The 22,558-nt window shown below is 44.5% G+C and overlaps 4 protein-coding genes and 1 long non-coding RNA gene across 44 annotated transcripts in view; 3 read left to right on the top strand and 2 right to left on the bottom strand.

Annotated features, from left to right (window-relative positions):
- LOC127979600 (uncharacterized) overlaps nt 1-13,682 on the top strand; it is an 18,241-nt gene extending 4,559 nt beyond the window's left edge. For 4 of the 9 annotated variants that reach the window (XR_008158818.1, XR_008158814.1, XR_008158811.1 and 1 more), the window contains 2 exons: nt 4,426-4,593; nt 13,429-13,682. This is a non-coding gene — a long non-coding RNA (uncharacterized LOC127979600). Of the gene's footprint in view, nt 1-4,234; nt 4,384-4,425; nt 4,594-13,386 lie in introns of those variants that run through there. The other 5 variants (XR_008158819.1, XR_008158817.1, XR_008158813.1 and 2 more) reach the window with 3 other exon arrangements.
- On the bottom strand, nt 2,745-4,870 carry LOC127979594 (zona pellucida sperm-binding protein 4-like). 14 transcript variants are annotated; one of them, XM_052585162.1, is made up of 10 exons: nt 4,594-4,870; nt 4,426-4,509; nt 4,225-4,383; nt 3,968-4,155; nt 3,802-3,899; nt 3,573-3,730; nt 3,307-3,499; nt 3,087-3,234; nt 2,935-3,007; nt 2,745-2,856 (listed from the first exon to the last, which is right to left on the bottom strand). In XM_052585162.1, the coding sequence occupies exons 1-10, from the start codon at nt 4,829-4,831 to the stop codon at nt 2,780-2,782; spliced, it is 1,416 nt and encodes a 471-aa protein (XP_052441122.1). In that variant the 5' UTR covers nt 4,832-4,870; the 3' UTR covers nt 2,745-2,779. The 14 variants fall into 14 exon arrangements, with proteins under 14 accessions (XP_052441122.1, XP_052441120.1, XP_052441124.1 ...); XM_052585160.1 differs by having other exon boundaries at nt 4,426-4,467; nt 4,552-4,869; XM_052585164.1 differs by having other exon boundaries at nt 4,468-4,509; nt 4,594-4,869.
- LOC127979598 (zona pellucida sperm-binding protein 3-like) lies at nt 5,905-7,959 on the top strand. Its single transcript, XM_052585178.1, has 8 exons — nt 5,905-6,469; nt 6,710-6,828; nt 6,912-7,015; nt 7,087-7,264; nt 7,360-7,477; nt 7,557-7,639; nt 7,700-7,791; nt 7,861-7,959. The coding sequence occupies exons 1-8, from the start codon at nt 5,936-5,938 to the stop codon at nt 7,938-7,940; spliced, it is 1,308 nt and encodes a 435-aa protein (XP_052441138.1). The 5' UTR covers nt 5,905-5,935; the 3' UTR covers nt 7,941-7,959.
- On the bottom strand, nt 11,622-22,558 carry LOC127979592 (zona pellucida sperm-binding protein 4-like). 19 transcript variants are annotated; one of them, XM_052585135.1, is made up of 10 exons: nt 22,180-22,558; nt 13,387-13,428; nt 13,102-13,260; nt 12,845-13,032; nt 12,679-12,776; nt 12,450-12,607; nt 12,184-12,376; nt 11,964-12,111; nt 11,812-11,884; nt 11,622-11,733 (listed from the first exon to the last, which is right to left on the bottom strand). In XM_052585135.1, exons 1-10 carry the CDS (start codon nt 22,541-22,543, stop codon nt 11,657-11,659), a joined length of 1,500 nt encoding a protein of 499 aa, XP_052441095.1. In that variant the 5' UTR covers nt 22,544-22,558; the 3' UTR covers nt 11,622-11,656. The 19 variants fall into 19 exon arrangements, with proteins under 19 accessions (XP_052441095.1, XP_052441094.1, XP_052441100.1 ...); XM_052585134.1 differs by lacking the exon at nt 13,387-13,428 and adding an exon at nt 13,303-13,344; XM_052585140.1 differs by having other exon boundaries at nt 13,387-13,470; nt 22,264-22,558.
- Nucleotides 14,785-16,836, top strand: LOC127979596 (zona pellucida sperm-binding protein 3-like). Its single transcript, XM_052585175.1, has 8 exons — nt 14,785-15,346; nt 15,587-15,705; nt 15,789-15,892; nt 15,964-16,141; nt 16,237-16,354; nt 16,434-16,516; nt 16,577-16,668; nt 16,738-16,836. Exons 1-8 carry the CDS (start codon nt 14,813-14,815, stop codon nt 16,815-16,817), a joined length of 1,308 nt encoding a protein of 435 aa, XP_052441135.1. The 5' UTR covers nt 14,785-14,812; the 3' UTR covers nt 16,818-16,836.

The following is a 22,558-nucleotide window of genomic DNA, read 5'->3' as shown; positions in this document are numbered from 1 at the left end:
GCCACAAGCATATGTTCTCCTCGCTTCCTAACGTTACGGTTCATCCACTGATGGCAGATGGGTAATTCCGATGGTGGTTTTCTGGACCTTGGCAGTATATGGGATGGTCACAGGCCTCCCGGTTTTCATCCAAAATATCTTTAACCCCTTTGCTGTCAAGGATAGTCACCGGCCCCAGATTATTGTTTTACTTTCACAGCACGTCAAACCTCTCTGCTGACAGAGACCGGATTCGCCCGTGTCTTGTCCATCATAACTGTGCATCATATCCCGCCCCATCCTACCCATGATGCATTTCCTGTACACATCTGTGTTGATATCTGACCACAACAACACAGAGAAACCTCTGTACCCATGAAACATCCAAATAATTAACACACGATTACGTTAGTTAATGGTATGTGATTTTGGGCGTTTTTATAACATAAATGTACATCTGAAATGCTAACTTGTGCAGCGACGTAAAAGGCTATAAATAGCATATTTTTACAGCAGTAAAATTCCACATGTGATCGCAAAAGGAGGTTATTACAAACAATCGGTTAATTTTCATGAATAGTCTTATGTAGCTTGATGCTAACGTTAGCTCTAATGCAGCTACATAGCAGGTGCAGTTCTTCTTCATAATGCATTTTGTAATCATTTTGTCAAAGGTTGTAAGAAAATGTTTTGTTGTAATTTTATAGTAAGGCTTTTGATAATAGTGGGGTAAATGTATACTGGAATAATGATAAATGAAGAATCAGGATTTTGTGTCATACCTGGCCCATGTGTGAAAGGCTCGTTTTGTAACAACAATAGAATCATGAATGGGGCAGTTTTGCCGGTCCAAACAAGAGATAATTGCATTCCAGGAGTCATAAATCAATTTTACTAGCCTTCTCTAAAAACACACATGACACGGTCTTAGAAAAGGTTTCATAAATGTGGTACCCGTCAAGGAGTAAATCTTTATGGTTTGACTACGCCACCCCCTGATGATGGGCAGGAGGACCCACAAGTCTTCCCTTAATGTAGTGTAGCTAACTCTATATTTTCCCCGCAAAGGGACAGTTGACAAGAGGCAGGTATATAAATGTATTTCAAATTTATTACAATTTAATACAAAAAGTGTGGAAAAGTTATTAAAATGGCTCTTAAATACTGCTATACAATTGGTGGATTCTCCTCAGTCTAGGAAGGTCGGATCAGCCAATGCGAAACCCCTGCTCAGGTGGACCCTGGTGAGACAAAAAGAAACAGGAGACAGCAACCCAGCACCAGAAGAAGCATGCAACACAGCAAGCACCACTCATTCAAGATCTTCAGATACCACGACAAAGAAATCTCACACCGTGTTATGGTTATAAAGACACCCCAAACCAATGTCTCTAACAATGTGGTCCCTTGGCAAGAAGGGGCAAAGCATCAGTGTGGATCCGGCCTTGTACAGGGATAGCCTAAGCAAAAGACATAGTTAGGGAGGAGACCCACCAGCACGGATAACACCAGTTTAAGGAACAATGCTACTACCAGTAGGGCACATGGGTGGTAGGCCCAGAAGCAAAATCACATCACACAAACAAACCAACAAAACAATAAAAAAATGCACATTAATCACAAGAAAACAGTGGCTGGCCTGGTCCTTTTCAGTATGCTCAACTGTCCCACAGCTCATTGACATATGAAGACAAAGGTGAACATTCCGTTGCGATGCAGCCCAGCAACTCAGGTCACAATGAGGTGATCACAACACATTTTAAAACTCCATGCAGAAGCCTGTGTCCTCCATGAAGAGTAGACACACACTTCTAGAAATTACCCTACACTGAAAAGGAAGCCCAACACGCACAACAGTGTCCAGCACCAACACAAAGAGAATCTGCCTTGCAACCAGCAGACACTTATCACTTCCTAATTGGTCATGTGACTTTTCAAAACATCATGTGATCCTGGGTGTGAACGTGATGCAACTAGGTTGTGTGCCTGCCTATGTAGATCCCCACATAAAATTCACACTTTGTGAGATTATATTCTGAAATGTCAAAATGAAGTATTAGTAGACTTGTGGCTTTAGCTTCATTATGTATCTAAAATCATATCCTACATCACTTTTAAATAGGTTTTTAATATTTTTACTGACATGTTTGAGCTTACATACATCTCTATTATAACCGTCTAAGTAATTCTGATTCCTGAACAGTAAACTTTGAGGTGTCAGCTGTGTGAACCGATGTTGATTATGTATCTAGTAAGAAAGACTCCTTAGCAGCAACCTTTTAATTTTGGGCATGTCATTCGTGTCTCCATGCTGAAAATGGGGGGGTGACAAGTAAGGGGTTCAATTGTGTTCCAAAGACGAATGAAGTTTCTACAGGTTTGGAACGACACGGGGGTAAGTGATTAGTGACACCATTTTCATTTTGGGGAGGAGGATCCCTTTAATAGCATTACTTTGAGTTGAGGACAATTGACACGGTTTCGTGTTTGCTTCAAGACAGTCGAGAATTGATTTCCATTTAAAACTTGAGCTGGATTTAAAACAAAAGCCGCAAGTAATCCACATAACTTTATATTGTGAATATCGGGAGCCAAACTACCGTTTGGAAGACAAATTAAAATAGGGGAACCTTGTGCTGCCCCAGGTTAACAACTGGAGGATGGAGAAAGGAATGCCTTGGTTTAATGGTGCGAGGAAAAAACAACTGGGAAGAGGCACGTAATCCCGGATTCTGTCGAACCAAAACAATAGACAAAGAGATACCTCGGGGTTCTGCAGGGTTTATTAAAAACACTAGATTTACATGACCAGAGTAACTTCTCCACTAGAAACCACAGTCTGCTCCCCAGAGACAGCCTTGATACGGGTGTCTCTTCCTGAAAGAGAAGTGTTAGAAGTGAGAACGCACTTCTAAAATGCTCAGTTCCTCTTGTCGAGAGAAAGCAAGAACTCACGTTTCCTGGTGCAGCTTTGCTCACAAGAGCCAGATGATGGATGGCACACCTCTGTACTGCAGTGGATGAAGACCTGACAGGGAAGAAAGAGGCTCAAGTCATAGAATCCACAAGTAGTAAATACACAAATGTTCAAGTAAAGGGGGGCATACGGTTTCCTGCAGAGCAGCCAGTGAGGCTGGATCTACAAATGTGAACATCTTCACAACAAAGCGCTTGTAGTGGGTTGGGAACTGAAGACCAGACGATCCAGTCACTGGAACCAGTGTGGTCAGATAGCGGTCGTCCTGGTAAGGGCATCTGAAGACAAAGGAGAAGGTTAGAAAGGGTCTCCCAGCAGACTAAAAGGATGAAGATTGGCTGTACACTCACCCGTCGATCAGAAGGTCCCACTGGGGGAGACTGAGTGGACTGGGGGTTGAAGTAGTCCAACAACGTCCCAGCATCAGGACAATGTTGGGGTCAGTCCTCTCCATAATGTGCACCTCAACATACACAGGCTCTCGCAGGACTTTTGTGATGGGATAATCAGCGTCACTGTAGTAGGACGTGTAGGCCTCATCCCCTGAGGAACAACACTGGGGTTTAACCGGACTCCAGTTTGAAAGGCTTTAGGCAGACACAGGACAAGACCTTACCTTCAGCACAGCCTTTGGTGACACATTGGCCATTGGCCAGTCTGAGCTCCACCCTGAGAGGTCCAGGAGCGGCTACTGGTGGAGGTGGAGGAACGGAGTTGACCTCCACAACCAGAGCTTCCACAGAAGTTCCCGAATATCTACACTGGAAGAGAAACCTGGACGACACACAGCGAGCTTGTAGCATTTATCAGGGATTAGTGGTCACACCAAGTCATGGATCACCTACTCAAAATGACTGTCCCTTGTGATGGAACCATATGGTCCAATCCCCACTTCATACGATGAGGTCATTCGGTTTTCATACACCACATATCCATCGTCCTCCTGTCAATAGAAACGGTGTCAGCATCCAGTCCAAGCGATGCAGAATAAAACCAGTAGCAGCTGCTAACCATCACGCTCGTGCCACATGCGGTCACAGGGAACTGGTATATAGCAAAGGAAGGTGTAGACCCCACAGGAGCACAAGGTGGGTCGTTTCCACCCAGTAGTTGAACCGAATCCAGACTCAGTCGAGGCAAGGTAACGTCTCGAGACACCACTACCACAAACTGACCATCCCTAATACACTGGACAGTCACTAGAACAAGAGCAGGTTAAATTCAGAGAAACGGTTTAACACGAACAGAATAAGATGGAGAACGCTTACCTGCCCTCCCATAGAAACACTGCTGTCCGTTAAAGCAGCAGTTGATAGCTTCACACGCAGCACCACTGATCCCAGGTAGACCGCATTGGATCTGCTCAGAATCAGCTACAGCACATTTATCAAGTTGAACTGGCTTCTGAAGCGGAAACTGCGGCTTAGGTTGTTGTGGAACTGGCTTCTGAAGAGGGAACTGCGGCTTAGGTTGTTGTGGAACTGGCTTCTGAAGCGGAAACTGCGGCTTAGGTTGTTGTGGAACTGGCTTCTGAAGCGGAAACTGCGGCTTAGGTTGTTGTGGAACTGGCTTCTGAAACGGAAACTGCGGCTTAGGTTGTTGTGGAACTGGCTTCTGAAACGGAAACTGCGGCTTAGGTTGTTGTGGAACTGGCTTCTGAAACAGAAACTGCTGGTTAGTTAGCTGTTGAACTGGTTTCTGAGGTGGAAACTGCTGGTTAGTTAGCTGTTGAACTGGCTTCTGGAGCTGAAACTGCTGGTCAGTTTGCTGGATCATCAGAGCTTGAGCATTCTGAAGCGATTGACTCCACTGTGGGACAGCATGACAGAAAGCACAGACCACCAAAATCTGAGCCAAACACCAACTTCCAGCCATTGTTCAACAGCTAAACACAAAGTGAAGCTATTGCCCTTTGGTCTTTTTGTATTCTACAGGTTCCAGCTAATTAACGATAGTCCCTCCCTCTTCATTGACAACTGGGTGATTCTCATTGGATCTCGAGATTCAATTCTTATTGAGAGAAAACGCGTATAAAAGCAACACAGAGGCTGTGTCCACATCTTCACTGACAACTCTCTCAAGACTCGTTCACGCGGACGCTAAACATTCTTTCCAAATCTTTATCTTCGTCTGATACAGGCTCAAACATATCAGGTTGGATGCCTAATCTCGCCATCGTTCACGCTGGACAGAAGAGATCTGCGCTGTGAAACAGCCAATCAGAGCAGAGCTCAACATTATTGTTCATGACCCTTCCAAATAATTCTAGGGACAAATCCCAGGGTTGTAAACGGACATGTAAAACCGTTCCAGAGAATTTTTGCCCATACCCAAGCCACGTACCTTTTTATGTAGATCTCATTTAAAATATTGTATCAATGCATTCTATGGCACCTTTAGTTGGGATTATGAGATCATATTTTGGCCGGAAGCAATCATTTGAATTTCTCAACGATGGATTTGTTTCTTATAAACAGACAACCTTTCCCTTCACAAGACCGTAATTGATGTGAATTACTTGTGGATTATTTTGATATTTATAATAGCTCTTTGGACTTTCGTTTTGATGCCACCCATTCACTGGGGAGCAAGTGATGTAATTCTACATTTTTCCAAATCTTTTCCAATGATAAACTAAAAACTCTTTAAAAAAGAGAGAGAGAGATTTTTATGAATATTCTCTATTATTTGAGTCATATCAGGCGCTTTTTTAATGACATTCTTTGTCTATCATAAACACACTTTCAAACTTTAATTGTAAAATTGTGAATAAGTGTAGATGAAAATCTCAGATCCTTATCAAGCCTTCCATTGGCTAGTGACATTCCAGAACGTTCTCATTTGTTAATTACAGGCCCAGAGACCTTTGGAGGTCCAAAGGTAATCAATCAAGCTGAAAGGGGAGGAGCCGCTTAAATTCAAAGCTGTACTTAATGGCAAAGACGAGCACTGGTGGGTATTGTGTTAACGTTTGTCAGGATGGGTCTTTTGCAATGTCTGTTAGTGCTGGTTGTGCTTGTGGTGTTTGATCTGAAGAATGCTATTGGAAGTTTGAGTTCCAGTCAAAGTCCAAAAAGCAAGAAGCATCAATCATATCCAGCTTCCAGAGTGCCTGTTTCTTCTCAAGTGCTCGGGAACACTTTGCAGAAGGCCTCTCTGTTTCAGAGTCTCGACTACAGAGGATTTGCACAAGAGCCTCTTGGTCTTCAGGAGAAGCAGGTGTTGCAGGGTCCAGTGAAGCCTCTGGACTGGAGGTTTCCCATTGTTCCAGAAGTGCCGCGTGAGATGGCGGTGGATTTCCATTTGAGGCAACCTGTGACCCCCAGTAGTGTAGCTATTCAATGCGGTGAGAACCGGATTCATGTGGAGGTACAGCAGGACTTGTTTAGCAATGGTGAACTGATCCAGCCATCTGGTCTGACTCTGGGAGGATGTCCTGTTGTCGGTTTGGTCCCAGGCTCTAAGGTGCTCTTCTTTGAGAATGAACTGCAGGACTGCAACAGTGTCTTGATGGTAAGAGCTGTTAAGTGTTACTAGATTTATTGAACCCTACTAAAAATGGGGCCCTTGTTTTGGTATCGACGTTCTAGATTCAGGGAACCATCCATGGGACGGTTCTCTTATAGTGGGAAAGACTCTTAATAACTGCTTACTCGGGTAACCAAGTGTTATGGCATGACTTGCTAAGATGCCTTTTGGAATGGGTTCTCTTTTTCGGAGAACCCTCTTGGTAACAACGTCAGTCTCCTATAGATGACCAAGGATGAGCTTGTCTACACCTTTGCCCTTACCTACACTCCTGAGGCGTTTGCTGGCACTCCGATTACCCGTGCAGGTGGTGCAGTTATTGGAGTTCAATGCCACTATCAAAGGTAAGCGACCTTTTGTGACTTGTGGCATTGCTTGCAGTGGTGGAACTGGAAGCCCATTTAATTGGTCACTTCTTGAACTGCAGGTTTCAAAATGTCAGCAGTAGTGCCTTGAAGCCAACTTGGGTCCCTTATGCCTCAACGGAGGCTGGTGAAGAAGTCTTGGTGTTCTCCCTGAAGCTCATGACTGGTTTGTGCAGTTTCTCTAGACCTTCTGCCTTCTGAACGAGGCTGTGCCTAAGCAGTTCTTCCCTCTTGCAGATGACTGGTCCTATGAGAGGCCTTCAAACTCTTACTTTCTGGGTGACGTTATTAATGTTGAGGCATCTGTGAAGGTATACAACCACGTCCCTCTGCGTGTGTTTGTGGACAGCTGTGTGGCCACCCAAGTACCTGATGTGAACGCCCTTCCGAGATATTTGTTCATTGAGAATCATGGGTGTGTTCATGTCACCAGATGCTGCAGAGTTGACTTGTTCTCGAGTTTGCTCCTTGTAACCGCTTTGTCCCTGACAACTACTTTTTACTCCTTAGATGTCTTGTGGATGCCAAGGTCACCGCTTCCAGCTCGCGCTTCATGCCTCGATCCCAGGAAGACAAAATCCGGTTCCAGCTGGAGGCCTTCATGTTCCAGGGGGGATCCAGTCCTTCTGTATGTATTATGAGTGTTGGAGAATGACCTCTCCCATTTGCTTTGGTTTGTGTCCCCTTACCCGTGGTGTCTCTTGCAGATCTACATGACGTGTGTTCTGAAGGCCACTCTTGCTTCTGCACCTAGTGACGCGCTCCACAAATCCTGTTCCTTTGCCAATGGGTATGTTCATGCCACTTACGAATACATTAAAGGTGCCATGTCTGATTTTTCGTATTGCAGGTGGCTTGCTGCTGATGGGAACAACCAGGTTTGTGGTTGCTGTGACTCAACATGTGGTCCTGATGGTGGAACTGCTGCTTCTCCTTTTGGAGGTAGGAAGGTGCTTTTAAGCTTGGTTTTTGACCCTTCAAGCACTTAACTTTGGTGTCTGCTTTTTCTAGGCCTTCGGTGGGAAGGGAAGGCCTCGCTCGGTCCTGTAGTGGTTCAAGAGCACAAGAAGACTTTAGCTGGTCTTCAATAAATGTGGGGGAGCAAACTTATTCTCGTTTCTGTTTTTCTTGTCTAGTTCAACCAATTGATTTTGTGCGAGGAAGTGGGTAGTCCTACTGTACCTATTCTCTTGCCAGAAGGAAAGGCTCCCTTTTCTCGTTATGGAAGTTAATAAACCTTTTAAAGGGACCTGCTGTGAGCTCCCTTTTTTAGGAGTACTGTAAAGGTGGAATACATTGCCCATGATGCTGTAAAGGGAATTCTGTTAATTGGCACTTGTGCCAAAAGAGTTCTGCGTGAACGTCCACTTCCTTGAAGCACTGCAGATTTTTGCGTGCATCTTATGCAGTGAACTTGATTTTCTTCGTGTTGGTAACTTCAAATGAGCAGTTTAATTTCCCCCTTGCATCCCCCAAATAGGTTTGATCAGTTAAATTTGTTTCCTAATGCTCTTTGTTGACATCTCTCATGCTTTTTAAATCCATGTACAATAGAAGCGCACTCCCAGTATCAACACTGGCACCACGTTTTCCACCTTCAGATGGGTTATTTATAGGCTTTACATTTTAGGAAAACGGCAGGCATCGCTTAAGTTTAGTATTTGGTGTGCCGAACCTGTACTGACGTAAGGGGTTTTTTGTGCAGTAGCAGGTCAGTTAGAATTCTGAAAAATCATTGACGAATTGACTCCCAGTGAATGACCTTTTTTGGTTTGTCACTTGTGCAACATCTTGGGCGGTTTCAATACTAAAGGGATACTCCACCCCAAAATGAAGATCGTCATCACTTGCCCCCAAGTCGTTCCGAACCCATAAGAGCTTCGTTCATCTTCGGAACCCCACTTATTTTGGATGAAAACCAGGAGGCTTGTGATTTGGCCCACAGGCTGCCAAGTAAAATGCACTGTCAAGGTCCAGAAAAGCATCCTCGGAGTAGTCAGACTGTGTACGTTCTTCTGTGTCAGCCGCGCCACAAGCATATGTTCTCCTCGCTTCCTAACGTTACGGTTCATCCACTGATGGCAGATGGGTAATTCCGATGGTGGTTTTCTGGACCTTGGCAGTATATGGGATGGTCACAGGCCTCCCGGTTTTCATCCAAAATATCTTTAACCCCTTTGCTGTCAAGGATAGTCACCGGCCCCAGATTATTGTTTTACTTTCACAGCACGTCAAACCTCTCTGCTGACAGAGACCGGATTCGCCCGTGTCTTGTCCATCATAACTGTGCATCATATCCCGCCCCATCCTACCCATGATGCATTTCCTGTACACATCTGTGTTGATATCTGACCACAACAACACAGAGAAACCTCTGTACCCATGAAACATCCAAATAATTAACACACGATTACGTTAGTTAATGGTATGTGATTTTGGGCGTTTTTATAACATAAATGTACATCTGAAATGCTAACTTGTGCAGCGACGTAAAAGGCTATAAATAGCATATTTTTACAGCAGTAAAATTCCACATGTGATCGCAAAAGGAGGTTATTACAAACAATCGGTTAATTTTCATGAATAGTCTTATGTAGCTTGATGCTAACGTTAGCTCTAATGCAGCTACATAGCAGGTGCAGTTCTTCTTCATAATGCATTTTGTAATCATTTTGTCAAAGGTTGTAAGAAAATGTTTTGTTGTAATTTTATAGTAAGGCTTTTGATAATAGTGGGGTAAATGTATACTGGAATAATGATAAATGAAGAATCAGGATTTTGTGTCATACCTGGCCCATGTGTGAAAGGCTCGTTTTGTAACAACAATAGAATCATGAATGGGGCAGTTTTGCCGGTCCAAACAAGAGATAATTGCATTCCAGGAGTCATAAATCAATTTTACTAGCCTTCTCTAAAAACACACATGACACGGTCTTAGAAAAGGTTTCATAAATGTGGTACCCGTCAAGGAGTAAATCTTTATGGTTTGACTACGCCACCCCCTGATGATGGGCAGGAGGACCCACAAGTCTTCCCTTAATGTAGTGTAGCTAACTCTATATTTTCCCCGCAAAGGGACAGTTGACAAGAGGCAGGTATATAAATGTATTTCAAATTTATTACAATTTAATACAAAAAGTGTGGAAAAGTTATTAAAATGGCTCTTAAATACTGCTATACAATTGGTGGATTCTCCTCAGTCTAGGAAGGTCGGATCAGCCAATGCGAAACCCCTGCTCAGGTGGACCCTGGTGAGACAAAAAGAAACAGGAGACAGCAACCCAGCACCAGAAGAAGCATGCAACACAGCAAGCACCACTCATTCAAGATCTTCAGATACCACGACAAAGAAATCTCACACCGTGTTATGGTTATAAAGACACCCCAAACCAATGTCTCTAACAATGTGGTCCCTTGGCAAGAAGGGGCAAAGCATCAGTGTGGATCCGGCCTTGTACAGGGATAGCCTAAGCAAAAGACATAGTTAGGGAGGAGACCCACCAGCACGGATAACACCAGTTTAAGGAACAATGCTACTACCAGTAGGGCACATGGGTGGTAGGCCCAGAAGCAAAATCACATCACACAAACAAACCAACAAAACAATAAAAAAATGCACATTAATCACAAGAAAACAGTGGCTGGCCTGGTCCTTTTCAGTATGCTCAACTGTCCCACAGCTCATTGACATATGAAGACAAAGGTGAACATTCCGTTGCGATGCAGCCCAGCAACTCAGGTCACAATGAGGTGATCACAACACATTTTAAAACTCCATGCAGAAGCCTGTGTCCTCCATGAAGAGTAGACACACACTTCTAGAAATTACCCTACACTGAAAAGGAAGCCCAACACGCACAACAGTGTCCAGCACCAACACAAAGAGAATCTGCCTTGCAACCAGCAGACACTTATCACTTCCTAATTGGTCATGTGACTTTTCAAAACATCATGTGATCCTGGGTGTGAACGTGATGCAACTAGGTTGTGTGCCTGCCTATGTAGATCCCCACATAAAATTCACACTTTGTGAGATTATATTCTGAAATGTCAAAATGAAGTATTAGTAGACTTGTGGCTTTAGCTTCATTATGTATCTAAAATCATATCCTACATCACTTTTAAATAGGTTTTTAATATTTTTACTGACATGTTTGAGCTTACATACATCTCTATTATAACCGTCTAAGTAATTCTGATTCCTGAACAGTAAACTTTGAGGTGTCAGCTGTGTGAACCGATGTTGATTATGTATCTAGTAAGAAAGACTCCTTAGCAGCAACCTTTTAATTTTGGGCATGTCATTCGTGTCTCCATGCTGAAAATGGGGGGGTGACAAGTAAGGGGTTCAATTGTGTTCCAAAGACGAATGAAGTTTCTACAGGTTTGGAACGACACGGGGGTAAGTGATTAGTGACACCATTTTCATTTTGGGGAGGAGGATCCCTTTAATAGCATTACTTTGAGTTGAGGACAATTGACACGGTTTCGTGTTTGCTTCAAGACAGTCGAGAATTGATTTCCATTTAAAACTTGAGCTGGATTTAAAACAAAAGCCGCAAGTAATCCACATAACTTTATATTGTGAATATCGGGAGCCAAACTACCGTTTGGAAGACAAATTAAAATAGGGGAACCTTGTGCTGCCCCAGGTTAACAACTGGAGGATGGAGAAAGGAATGCCTTGGTTTAATGGTGCGAGGAAAAAACAACTGGGAAGAGGCACGTAATCCCGGATTCTGTCGAACCAAAACAATAGACAAAGAGATACCTCGGGGTTCTGCAGGGTTTATTAAAAACACTAGATTTACATGACCAGAGTAACTTCTCCACTAGAAACCACAGTCTGCTCCCCAGAGACAGCCTTGATACGGGTGTCTCTTCCTGAAAGAGAAGTGTTAGAAGTGAGAACGCACTTCTAAAATGCTCAGTTCCTCTTGTCGAGAGAAAGCAAGAACTCACGTTTCCTGGTGCAGCTTTGCTCACAAGAGCCAGATGATGGATGGCACACCTCTGTACTGCAGTGGATGAAGACCTGACAGGGAAGAAAGAGGCTCAAGTCATAGAATCCACAAGTAGTAAATACACAAATGTTCAAGTAAAGGGGGGCATACGGTTTCCTGCAGAGCAGCCAGTGAGGCTGGATCTACAAATGTGAACATCTTCACAACAAAGCGCTTGTAGTGGGTTGGGAACTGAAGACCAGACGATCCAGTCACTGGAACCAGTGTGGTCAGATAGCGGTCGTCCTGGTAAGGGCATCTGAAGACAAAGGAGAAGGTTAGAAAGGGTCTCCCAGCAGACTAAAAGGATGAAGATTGGCTGTACACTCACCCGTCGATCAGAAGGTCCCACTGGGGGAGACTGAGTGGACTGGGGGTTGAAGTAGTCCAACAACGTCCCAGCATCAGGACAATGTTGGGGTCAGTCCTCTCCATAATGTGCACCTCAACATACACAGGCTCTCGCAGGACTTTTGTGATGGGATAATCAGCGTCACTGTAGTAGGACGTGTAGGCCTCATCCCCTGAGGAACAACACTGGGGTTTAACCGGACTCCAGTTTGAAAGGCTTTAGGCAGACACAGGACAAGACCTTACCTTCAGCACAGCCTTTGGTGACACATTGGCCATTGGCCAGTCTGAGCTCCACCCTGAGAGGTCCAGGAGCGGCTACTGGTGGAGGTGGAGGAACGGAGTTGACCTCCACAACCAGAGCTTCCACAGAAGTTCCCGAATATCTACACTGGAAGAGAAACCTGGACGACACACAGCGAGCTTGTAGCATTTATCAGGGATTAGTGGTCACACCAAGTCATGGATCACCTACTCAAAATGACTGTCCCTTGTGATGGAACCATATGGTCCAATCCCCACTTCATACGATGAGGTCATTCGGTTTTCATACACCACATATCCACCGTCCTCCTGTCAATAGAAACGGTGTCAGCATCCAGTCCAAGCGATGCAGAATAAAACCAGTAGCAGCTGCTAACCATCACGCTCGTGCCACATGCGGTCACAGGGAACTGGTATATAGCAAAGGAAGGTGTAGACCCCACAGGAGCACAAGGTGGGTCGTTTCCACCCAGTAGTTGAACCGAATCCAGACTCAGTCGAGGCAAGGTAACGTCTCGAGACACCACTACCACAAACTGACCATCTCTAATACACTGGACAGTCACTAGAACAAGAGCAGGTTAAATTCAGAGAAACGGTTTAACACGAACAGAATAAGATGGAGAACGCTTACCTGCCCTCCCATAGAAACACTGCTGTCCGTTAAAGCAGCAGTTGATAGCTTCACACGCAGCACCACTGATCCCAGGTAGACCGCATTGGATCTGCTCAGAATCAGCTACAGCACATTTATCAAGTTGAACTGGCTTCTGAAGCGGAAACTGCGGCTTAGGTTGTTGTGGAACTGGCTTCTGAAGAGGGAACTGCGGCTTAGGTTGTTGTGGAACTGGCTTCTGAAGCGGAAACTGCGGCTTAGGTTGTTGTGGAACTGGCTTCTGAAGCGGAAACTGCGGCTTAGGTTGTTGTGGAACTGGCTTCTGAAACGGAAACTGCGGCTTAGGTTGTTGTGGAACTGGCTTCTGAAACGGAAACTGCGGCTTAGGTTGTTGTGGAACTGGCTTCTGAAACAGAAACTGCTGGTTAGTTAGCTGTTGAACTGGTTTCTGAGGTGGAAACTGCTGGTTAGTTAGCTGTTGAACTGGCTTCTGGAGCTGAAACTGCTGGTCAGTTTGCTGGATCATCAGAGCTTGAGCATTCTGAAGCGATTGACTCCACTGTGGGACAGCATGACAGAAAGCACAGACCACCAAAATCTGAGCCAAACACCAACTTCCAGCCATTGTTCAACAGCTAAACACAAAGTGAAGCTATTGCCCTTTGGTCTTTTTGTATTCTACAGGTTCCAGCTAATTAACGATAGTCCCTCCCTCTTCATTGACAACTGGGTGATTCTCATTGGATCTCGAGATTCAATTCTTATTGAGAGAAAACGCGTATAAAAGCAACACAGAGGCTGTGTCCACATCTTCACTGACAACTCTCTCAAGACTCGTTCACGCGGACGCTAAACATTCTTTCCAAATCTTTATCTTCGTCTGATACAGGCTCAAACATATCAGGTTGGATGCCTAATCTCGCCATCGTTCACGCTGGACAGAAGAGATCTGCGCTGTGAAACAGCCAATCAGAGCAGAGCTCAACATTATTGTTCATGACCCTTCCAAATAATTCTAGGGACAAATCCCAGGGTTGTAAACGGACATGTAAAACCGTTCCAGAGAATTTTTGCCCATACCCAAGCCACGTACCTTTTTATGTAGATCTCATTTAAAATATTGTATCAATGCATTCTATGGCACCTTTAGTTGGGATTATGAGATCATATTTTGGCCGGAAGCAATCATTTGAATTTCTCAACGATGGATTTGTTTCTTATAAACAGACAACCTTTCCCTTCACAAGACCGTAATTGATGTGAATTACTTGTGGATTATTTTGATATTTATAATAGCTCTTTGGACTTTCGTTTTGATGCCACCCATTCACTGGGGAGCAAGTGATGTAATTCTACATTTTTCCAAATCTTTTCCAATGATAAACTAAAAACTCTTTAAAAAAGAGAGAGAGAGATTTTTATGAATATTCTCTATTATTTGAGTCATATCAGGCGCTTTTTTAATGACATTCTTTGTCTATCATAAACACACTTTCAAACTTTAATTGTAAAATTGTGAATAAGTGTAGATGAAAATCTCAGATCCTTATCAAGCCTTCCATTGGCTAGTGACATTCCAGAACGTTCTCATTTGTTAATTACAGGCCCAGAGACCTTTGGAGGTCCAAAGGTAATCAATCAATCTGAAAGGGGAGGAGCCGCTTAAATTCAAAGCTGTACTTAATGGCAAAGACGAGCACTGGTGGGTATTGTGTTAACGTTTGTCAGGATGGGTCTTTTGCAATGTCTGTTAGTGCTGGTTGTGCTTGTGGTGTTTGATCTGAAGAATGCTATTGGAAGTTTGAGTTCCAGTCAAAGTCCAAAAAGCAAGAAGCATCAATCATATCCAGCTTCCAGAGTGCCTGTTTCTTCTCAAGTGCTCGGGAACACTTTGCAGAAGGCCTCTCTGTTTCAGAGTCTCGACTACAGAGGATTTGCACAAGAGCCTCTTGGTCTTCAGGAGAAGCAGGTGTTGCAGGGTCCAGTGAAGCCTTTGGACTGGAGGTTTCCCATTGTTCCAGAAGTGCTGAGTGAGATGGCGGTGGATTTCCATTTGAGGCAACCTGTGACCCCCAGTAGTGTAGCTATTCAATGCGGTGAGAACCGGATTAATGTGGAGGTACAGCAGGACTTGTTTAGCAATGGTGAACTGATCCAGCCATCTGGTCTGACTCTGGGAGGATGTCCTGTTGTCGGTTTGGTCCCAGGCTCTAAGGTGCTCTTCTTTGAGAATGAACTGCAGGACTGCAACAGTGTCTTGATGGTAAGAGCTGTTAAGTGTTACTAGATTTATTGAACCCTACTAAAAATGGGGCCCTTGTTTTGGTATCGACGTTCTAGATTCAGGGAACCATCCATGGGACGGTTCTCTTATAGTGGGAAAGACTCTTAATAACTGCTTACTCGGGTAACCAAGTGTTATGGCATGACTTGCTAAGATGCCTTTTGGAATGGGTTCTCTTTTTCGGAGAACCCTCTTGGTAACAACGTCAGTCTCCTATAGATGACCAAGGATGAGCTTGTCTACACCTTTGCCCTTACCTACACTCCTGAGGCGTTTGCTGGCACTCCGATTACCCGTGCAGGTGGTGCAGTTATTGGAGTTCAATGCCACTATCAAAGGTAAGCGACCTTTTGTGACTTGTGGCATTGCTTGCAGTGGTGGAACTGGAAGCCCATTTAATTGGTCACTTCTTGAACTGCAGGTTTCAAAATGTCAGCAGTAGTGCCTTGAAGCCAACTTGGGTCCCTTATGCCTCAACGGAGGCTGGTGAAGAAGTCTTGGTGTTCTCCCTGAAGCTCATGACTGGTTTGTGCAGTTTCTCTAGACCTTCTGCCTTCTGAACGAGGCTGTGCCTAAGCAGTTCTTCCCTCTTGCAGATGACTGGTCCTATGAGAGGCCTTCAAACTCTTACTTCCTGGGTGACGTTATTAATGTTGAGGCATCTGTGAAGGTATACAACCACGTCCCTCTGCGTGTGTTTGTGGACAGCTGTGTGGCCACCCAAGTACCTGATGTGAACGCCCTTCCGAGATATTTGTTCATTGAGAATCATGGGTGTGTTCATGTCACCAGATGCTGCAGAGTTGACTTGTTCTCGAGTTTGCTCCTTGTAACCGCTTTGTCCCTGACAACTACTTTTTACTCCTTAGATGTCTTGTGGATGCCAAGGTCACCGCTTCCAGCTCGCGCTTCATGCCTCGATCCCAGGAAGACAAAATCCGGTTCCAGCTGGAGGCCTTCATGTTCCAGGGGGGATCCAGTCCTTCTGTATGTATTATGAGTGTTGGAGAATGACCTCTCCCATTTGCTTTGGTTTGTGTCCCCTTACCCGTGGTGTCTCTTGCAGATCTACATGACGTGTGTTCTGAAGGCCACTCTTGCTTCTGCACCTAGTGACGCGCTCCACAAATCCTGTTCCTTTGCCAATGGGTATGTTCATGCCACTTACGAATACATTAAAGGTGCCATGTCTGATTTTTCGTATTGCAGGTGGCTTGCTGCTGATGGGAACAACCAGGTTTGTGGTTGCTGTGACTCAACATGTGGTCCTGATGGTGGAACTGCTGCTTCTCCTTTTGGAGGTAGGAAGGTGCTTTTAAGCTTGGTTTTTGACCCTTCAAGCACTTAACTTTGGTGTCTGCTTTTTCTAGGCCTTCGGTGGGAAGGGAAGGCCTCGCTCGGTCCTGTAGTGGTTCAAGAGCACAAGAAGACTTTAGCTGGTCTTCAATAAATGTGGGGGAGCAAACTTATTCTCGTTTCTGTTTTTCTTGTCTAGTTCAACCAATTGATTTTGTGCGAGGAAGTGGGTAGTCCTACTGTACCTATTCTCTTGCCAGAAGGAAAGGCTCCCTTTTCTCGTTATGGAAGTTAATAAACCTTTTAAAGGGACCTGCTGTGAGCTCCCTTTTTTAGGAGTACTGTAAAGGTGGAATACATTGCCCATGATGCTGTAAAGGGAATTCTGTTAATTGGCACTTGTGCCAAAAGAGTTCTGCGTGAACGTCCACTTCCTTGAAGCACTGCAGATTTTTGCGTGCATCTTATGCAGTGAACTTGATTTTCTTCGTGTTGGTAACTTCAAATGAGCAGTTTAATTTCCCCCTTGCATCCCCCAAATAGGTTTGATCAGTTAAATTTGTTTCCTAATGCTCTTTGTTGACATCTCTCATGCTTTTTAAATCCATGTACAATAGAAGCGCACTCCCAGTATCAACACTGGCACCACGTTTTCCACCTTCAGATGGGTTATTTATAGGCTTTACATTTTAGGAAAACGGCAGGCATCGCTTAAGTTTAGTATTTGGTGTGCCGAACCTGTACTGACGTAAGGGGTTTTTTGTGCAGTAGCAGGTCAGTTAGAATTCTGAAAAATCATTGACGAATTGACTCCCAGTGAATGACCTTTTTTGGTTTGTCACTTGTGCAACATCTTGGGCGGTTTCAATACTAAAGGGATACTCCACCCCAAAATTAAGATCGTCATCACTTGCCCCCAAGTCGTTCCGAACCCATAAGAGCTTCGTTCATCTTCGGAACCCCACTTATTTTGGATGAAAACCAGGAGGCTTGTGATTTGGCCCACAGGCTGCCAAGTAAAATGCACTGTCAAGGTCCAGAAAAGCATCCTCGGAGTAGTCAGACTGTGTACGTTCTTCTGTGTCAGCCGCGCCACAAGCATATGTTCTCCTCGCTTCCTAACGTTACGGTTCATCCACTGATGGCAGATGGGTAATTCCGATGGTGCTTTTCTGGACCTTGGCAGTATATGGGATGGTCACAGGCCTCCCGGTTTTCATCCAAAATATCTTTAACCCCTTTGCTGTCAAGGATAGTCACCGGCCCCAGATTATTGTTTTACTTTCACAGCACGTCAAACCTCTCTGCTGACAGAGACCGGATTCGCCCGTGTCTTGTCCATCATAACTGTGCATCATATCCCGCCCCATCCTACCCATGATGCATTTCCTGTACACATCGGTGTTGATATCTGACCACAACAACACAGAGAAACCTCTGTACCCATGAAACATCCAAATAATTAACACACGATTACGTTAGTTAATGGTATGTGATTTTGGGCGTTTTTATAACATAAATGTACATCTGAAATGCTAACTTGTGCAGCGACGTAAAAGGCTATAAATAGCATATTTTTACAGCAGTAAAATTCCACATGTGATCGCAAAAGGAGGTTATTACAAACAATCGGTTAATTTTCATGAATAGTCTTATGTAGCTTGATGCTAACGTTAGCTCTAATGCAGCTACATAGCAGGTGCAGTTCTTCTTCATAATGCATTTTGTAATCATTTTGTCAAAGGTTGTAAGAAAATGTTTTGTTGTAATTTTATAGTAAGGCTTTTGATAATAGTGGGGTAAATGTATACTGGAATAATGATAAATGAAGAATCAGGATTTTGTGTCATACCTGGCCCATGTGTGAAAGGCTCGTTTTGTAACAACAATAGAATCATGAATGGGGCAGTTTTGCCGGTCCAAACAAGAGATAATTGCATTCCAGGAGTCATAAATCAATTTTACTAGCCTTCTCTAAAAACACACATGACACGGTCTTAGAAAAGGTTTCATAAATGTGGTACCCGTCAAGGAGTAAATCTTTATGGTTTGACTACGCCACCCCCTGATGATGGGCAGGAGGACCCACAAGTCTTCCCTTAATGTAGTGTAGCTAACTCTATATTTTCCCCGCAAAGGGACAGTTGACAAGAGGCAGGTATATAAATGTATTTCAAATTTATTACAATTTAATACAAAAAGTGTGGAAAAGTTATTAAAATGGCTCTTAAATACTGCTATACAATTGGTGGATTCTCCTCAGTCTAGGAAGGTCGGATCAGCCAATGCGAAACCCCTGCTCAGGTGGACCCTGGTGAGACAAAAAGAAACAGGAGACAGCAACCCAGCACCAGAAGAAGCATGCAACACAGCAAGCACCACTCATTCAAGATCTTCAGATACCACGACAAAGAAATCTCACACCGTGTTATGGTTATAAAGACACCCCAAACCAATGTCTCTAACAATGTGGTCCCTTGGCAAGAAGGGGCAAAGCATCAGTGTGGATCCGGCCTTGTACAGGGATAGCCTAAGCAAAAGACATAGTTAGGGAGGAGACCCACCAGCACGGATAACACCAGTTTAAGGAACAATGCTACTACCAGTAGGGCACATGGGTGGTAGGCCCAGAAGCAAAATCACATCACACAAACAAACCAACAAAACAATAAAAAAATGCACATTAATCACAAGAAAACAGTGGCTGGCCTGGTCCTTTTCAGTATGCTCAACTGTCCCACAGCTCATTGACATATGAAGACAAAGGTGAACATTCCGTTGCGATGCAGCCCAGCAACTCAGGTCACAATGAGGTGATCACAACACATTTTAAAACTCCATGCAGAAGCCTGTGTCCTCCATGAAGAGTAGACACACACTTCTAGAAATTACCCTACACTGAAAAGGAAGCCCAACACGCACAACAGTGTCCAGCACCAACACAAAGAGAATCTGCCTTGCAACCAGCAGACACTTATCACTTCCTAATTGGTCATGTGACTTTTCAAAACATCATGTGATCCTGGGTGTGAACGTGATGCAACTAGGTTGTGTGCCTGCCTATGTAGATCCCCACATAAAATTCACACTTTGTGAGATTATATTCTGAAATGTCAAAATGAAGTATTAGTAGACTTGTGGCTTTAGCTTCATTATGTATCTAAAATCATATCCTACATCACTTTTAAATAGGTTTTTAATATTTTTACTGACATGTTTGAGCTTACATACATCTCTATTATAACCGTCTAAGTAATTCTGATTCCTGAACAGTAAACTTTGAGGTGTCAGCTGTGTGAACCGATGTTGATTATGTATCTAGTAAGAAAGACTCCTTAGCAGCAACCTTTTAATTTTGGGCATGTCATTCGTGTCTCCATGCTGAAAATGGGGGGGTGACAAGTAAGGGGTTCAATTGTGTTCCAAAGACGAATGAAGTTTCTACAGGTTTGGAACGACACGGGGGTAAGTGATTAGTGACACCATTTTCATTTTGGGGAGGAGGATCCCTTTAATAGCATTACTTTGAGTTGAGGACAATTGACACGGTTTCGTGTTTGCTTCAAGACAGTCGAGAATTGATTTCCATTTAAAACTTGAGCTGGATTTAAAACAAAAGCCGCAAGTAATCCACATAACTTTATATTGTGAATATCGGGAGCCAAACTACCGTTTGGAAGACAAATTAAAATAGGGGAACCTTGTGCTGCCCCAGGTTAACAACTGGAGGATGGAGAAAGGAATGCCTTGGTTTAATGGTGCGAGGAAAAAACAACTGGGAAGAGGCACGTAATCCCGGATTCTGTCGAACCAAAACAATAGACAAAGAGATACCTCGGGGTTCTGCAGGGTTTATTAAAAACACTAGATTTACATGACCAGAGTAACTTCTCCACTAGAAACCACAGTCTGCTCCCCAGAGACAGCCTTGATACGGGTGTCTCTTCCTGAAAGAGAAGTGTTAGAAGTGAGAACGCACTTCTAAAATGCTCAGTTCCTCTTGTCGAGAGAAAGCAAGAACTCACGTTTCCTGGTGCAGCTTTGCTCACAAGAGCCAGATGATGGATGGCACACCTCTGTACTGCAGTGGATGAAGACCTGACAGGGAAGAAAGAGGCTCAAGTCATAGAATCCACAAGTAGTAAATACACAAATGTTCAAGTAAAGGGGGGCATACGGTTTCCTGCAGAGCAGCCAGTGAGGCTGGATCTACAAATGTGAACATCTTCACAACAAAGCGCTTGTAGTGGGTTGGGAACTGAAGACCAGACGATCCAGTCACTGGAACCAGTGTGGTCAGATAGCGGTCGTCCTGGTAAGGGCATCTGAAGACAAAGGAGAAGGTTAGAAAGGGTCTCCCAGCAGACTAAAAGGATGAAGATTGGCTGTACACTCACCCGTCGATCAGAAGGTCCCACTGGGGGAGACTGAGTGGACTGGGGGTTGAAGTAGTCCAACAACGTCCCAGCATCAGGACAATGTTGGGGTCAGTCCTCTCCATAATGTGCACCTCAACATACACAGGCTCTCGCAGGACTTTTGTGATGGGATAATCAGCGTCACTGTAGTAGGACGTGTAGGCCTCATCCCCTGAGGAACAACACTGGGGTTTAACCGGACTCCAGTTTGAAAGGCTTTAGGCAGACACAGGACAAGACCTTACCTTCAGCACAGCCTTTGGTGACACATTGGCCATTGGCCAGTCTGAGCTCCACCCTGAGAGGTCCAGGAGCGGCTACTGGTGGAGGTGGAGGAACGGAGTTGACCTCCACAACCAGAGCTTCCACAGAAGTTCCCGAATATCTACACTGGAAGAGAAACCTGGACGACACACAGCGAGCTTGTAGCATTTATCAGGGATTAGTGGTCACACCAAGTCATGGATCACCTACTCAAAATGACTGTCCCTTGTGATGGAACCATATGGTCCAATCCCCACTTCATACGATGAGGTCATTCGGTTTTCATACACCACATATCCACCGTCCTCCTGTCAATAGAAACGGTGTCAGCATCCAGTCCAAGCGATGCAGAATAAAACCAGTAGCAGCTGCTAACCATCACGCTCGTGCCACATGCGGTCACAGGGAACTGGTATATAGCAAAGGAAGGTGTAGACCCCACAGGAGCACAAGGTGGGTCGTTTCCACCCAGTAGTTGAACCGAATCCAGACTCAGTCGAGGCAAGGTAACGTCTCGAGACACCACTACCACAAACTGACCATCTCTAATACACTGGACAGTCACTAGAACAAGAGCAGGTTAAATTCAGAGAAACGGTTTAACACGAACAGAATAAGATGGAGAACGCTTACCTGCCCTCCCATAGAAACACTGCTGTCCGTTAAAGCAGCAGTTGATAGCTTCACACGCAGCACCACTGATCCCAGGTAGACCGCATTGGATCTGCTCAGAATCAGCTACAGCACATTTATCAAGTTGAACTGGCTTCTGAAGCGGAAACTGCGGCTTAGGTTGTTGTGGAACTGGCTTCTGAAGAGGGAACTGCGGCTTAGGTTGTTGTGGAACTGACTTCTGAAGCGGAAACTGCGGCTTAGGTTGTTGTGGAACTGGCTTCTGAAACGGAAACTGCGGCTTAGGTTGTTGTGGAACTGGCTTCTGAAACGGAAACTGCGGCTTAGGTTGTTGTGGAACTGGCTTCTGAAACAGAAACTGCTGGTTAGTTAGCTGTTGAACTGGTTTCTGAGGTGGAAACTGCTGGTTAGTTAGCTGTTGAACTGGCTTCTGGAGCTGAAACTGCTGGTCAGTTTGCTGGATCATCAGAGCTTGAGCTTTCTGAAGCGATTGACTCCACTGTGGGACAGCATGACAGAAAGCACAGACCACCAAAATCTGAGCCAAACACCAACTTCCAGCCATTGTTCAACAGCTAAA

The sequence above is a fragment of the Carassius gibelio genome, chromosome B19 (genome assembly GCF_023724105.1).
Source record: "Carassius gibelio isolate Cgi1373 ecotype wild population from Czech Republic chromosome B19, carGib1.2-hapl.c, whole genome shotgun sequence".
In the NCBI taxonomy this organism is placed as follows: Eukaryota; Metazoa; Chordata; class Actinopteri; order Cypriniformes; family Cyprinidae; genus Carassius; species Carassius gibelio.
The sequence above is the reverse complement of the archived record's forward strand: the minus strand, read 5'-3'. Positions and strand labels throughout refer to the sequence as shown.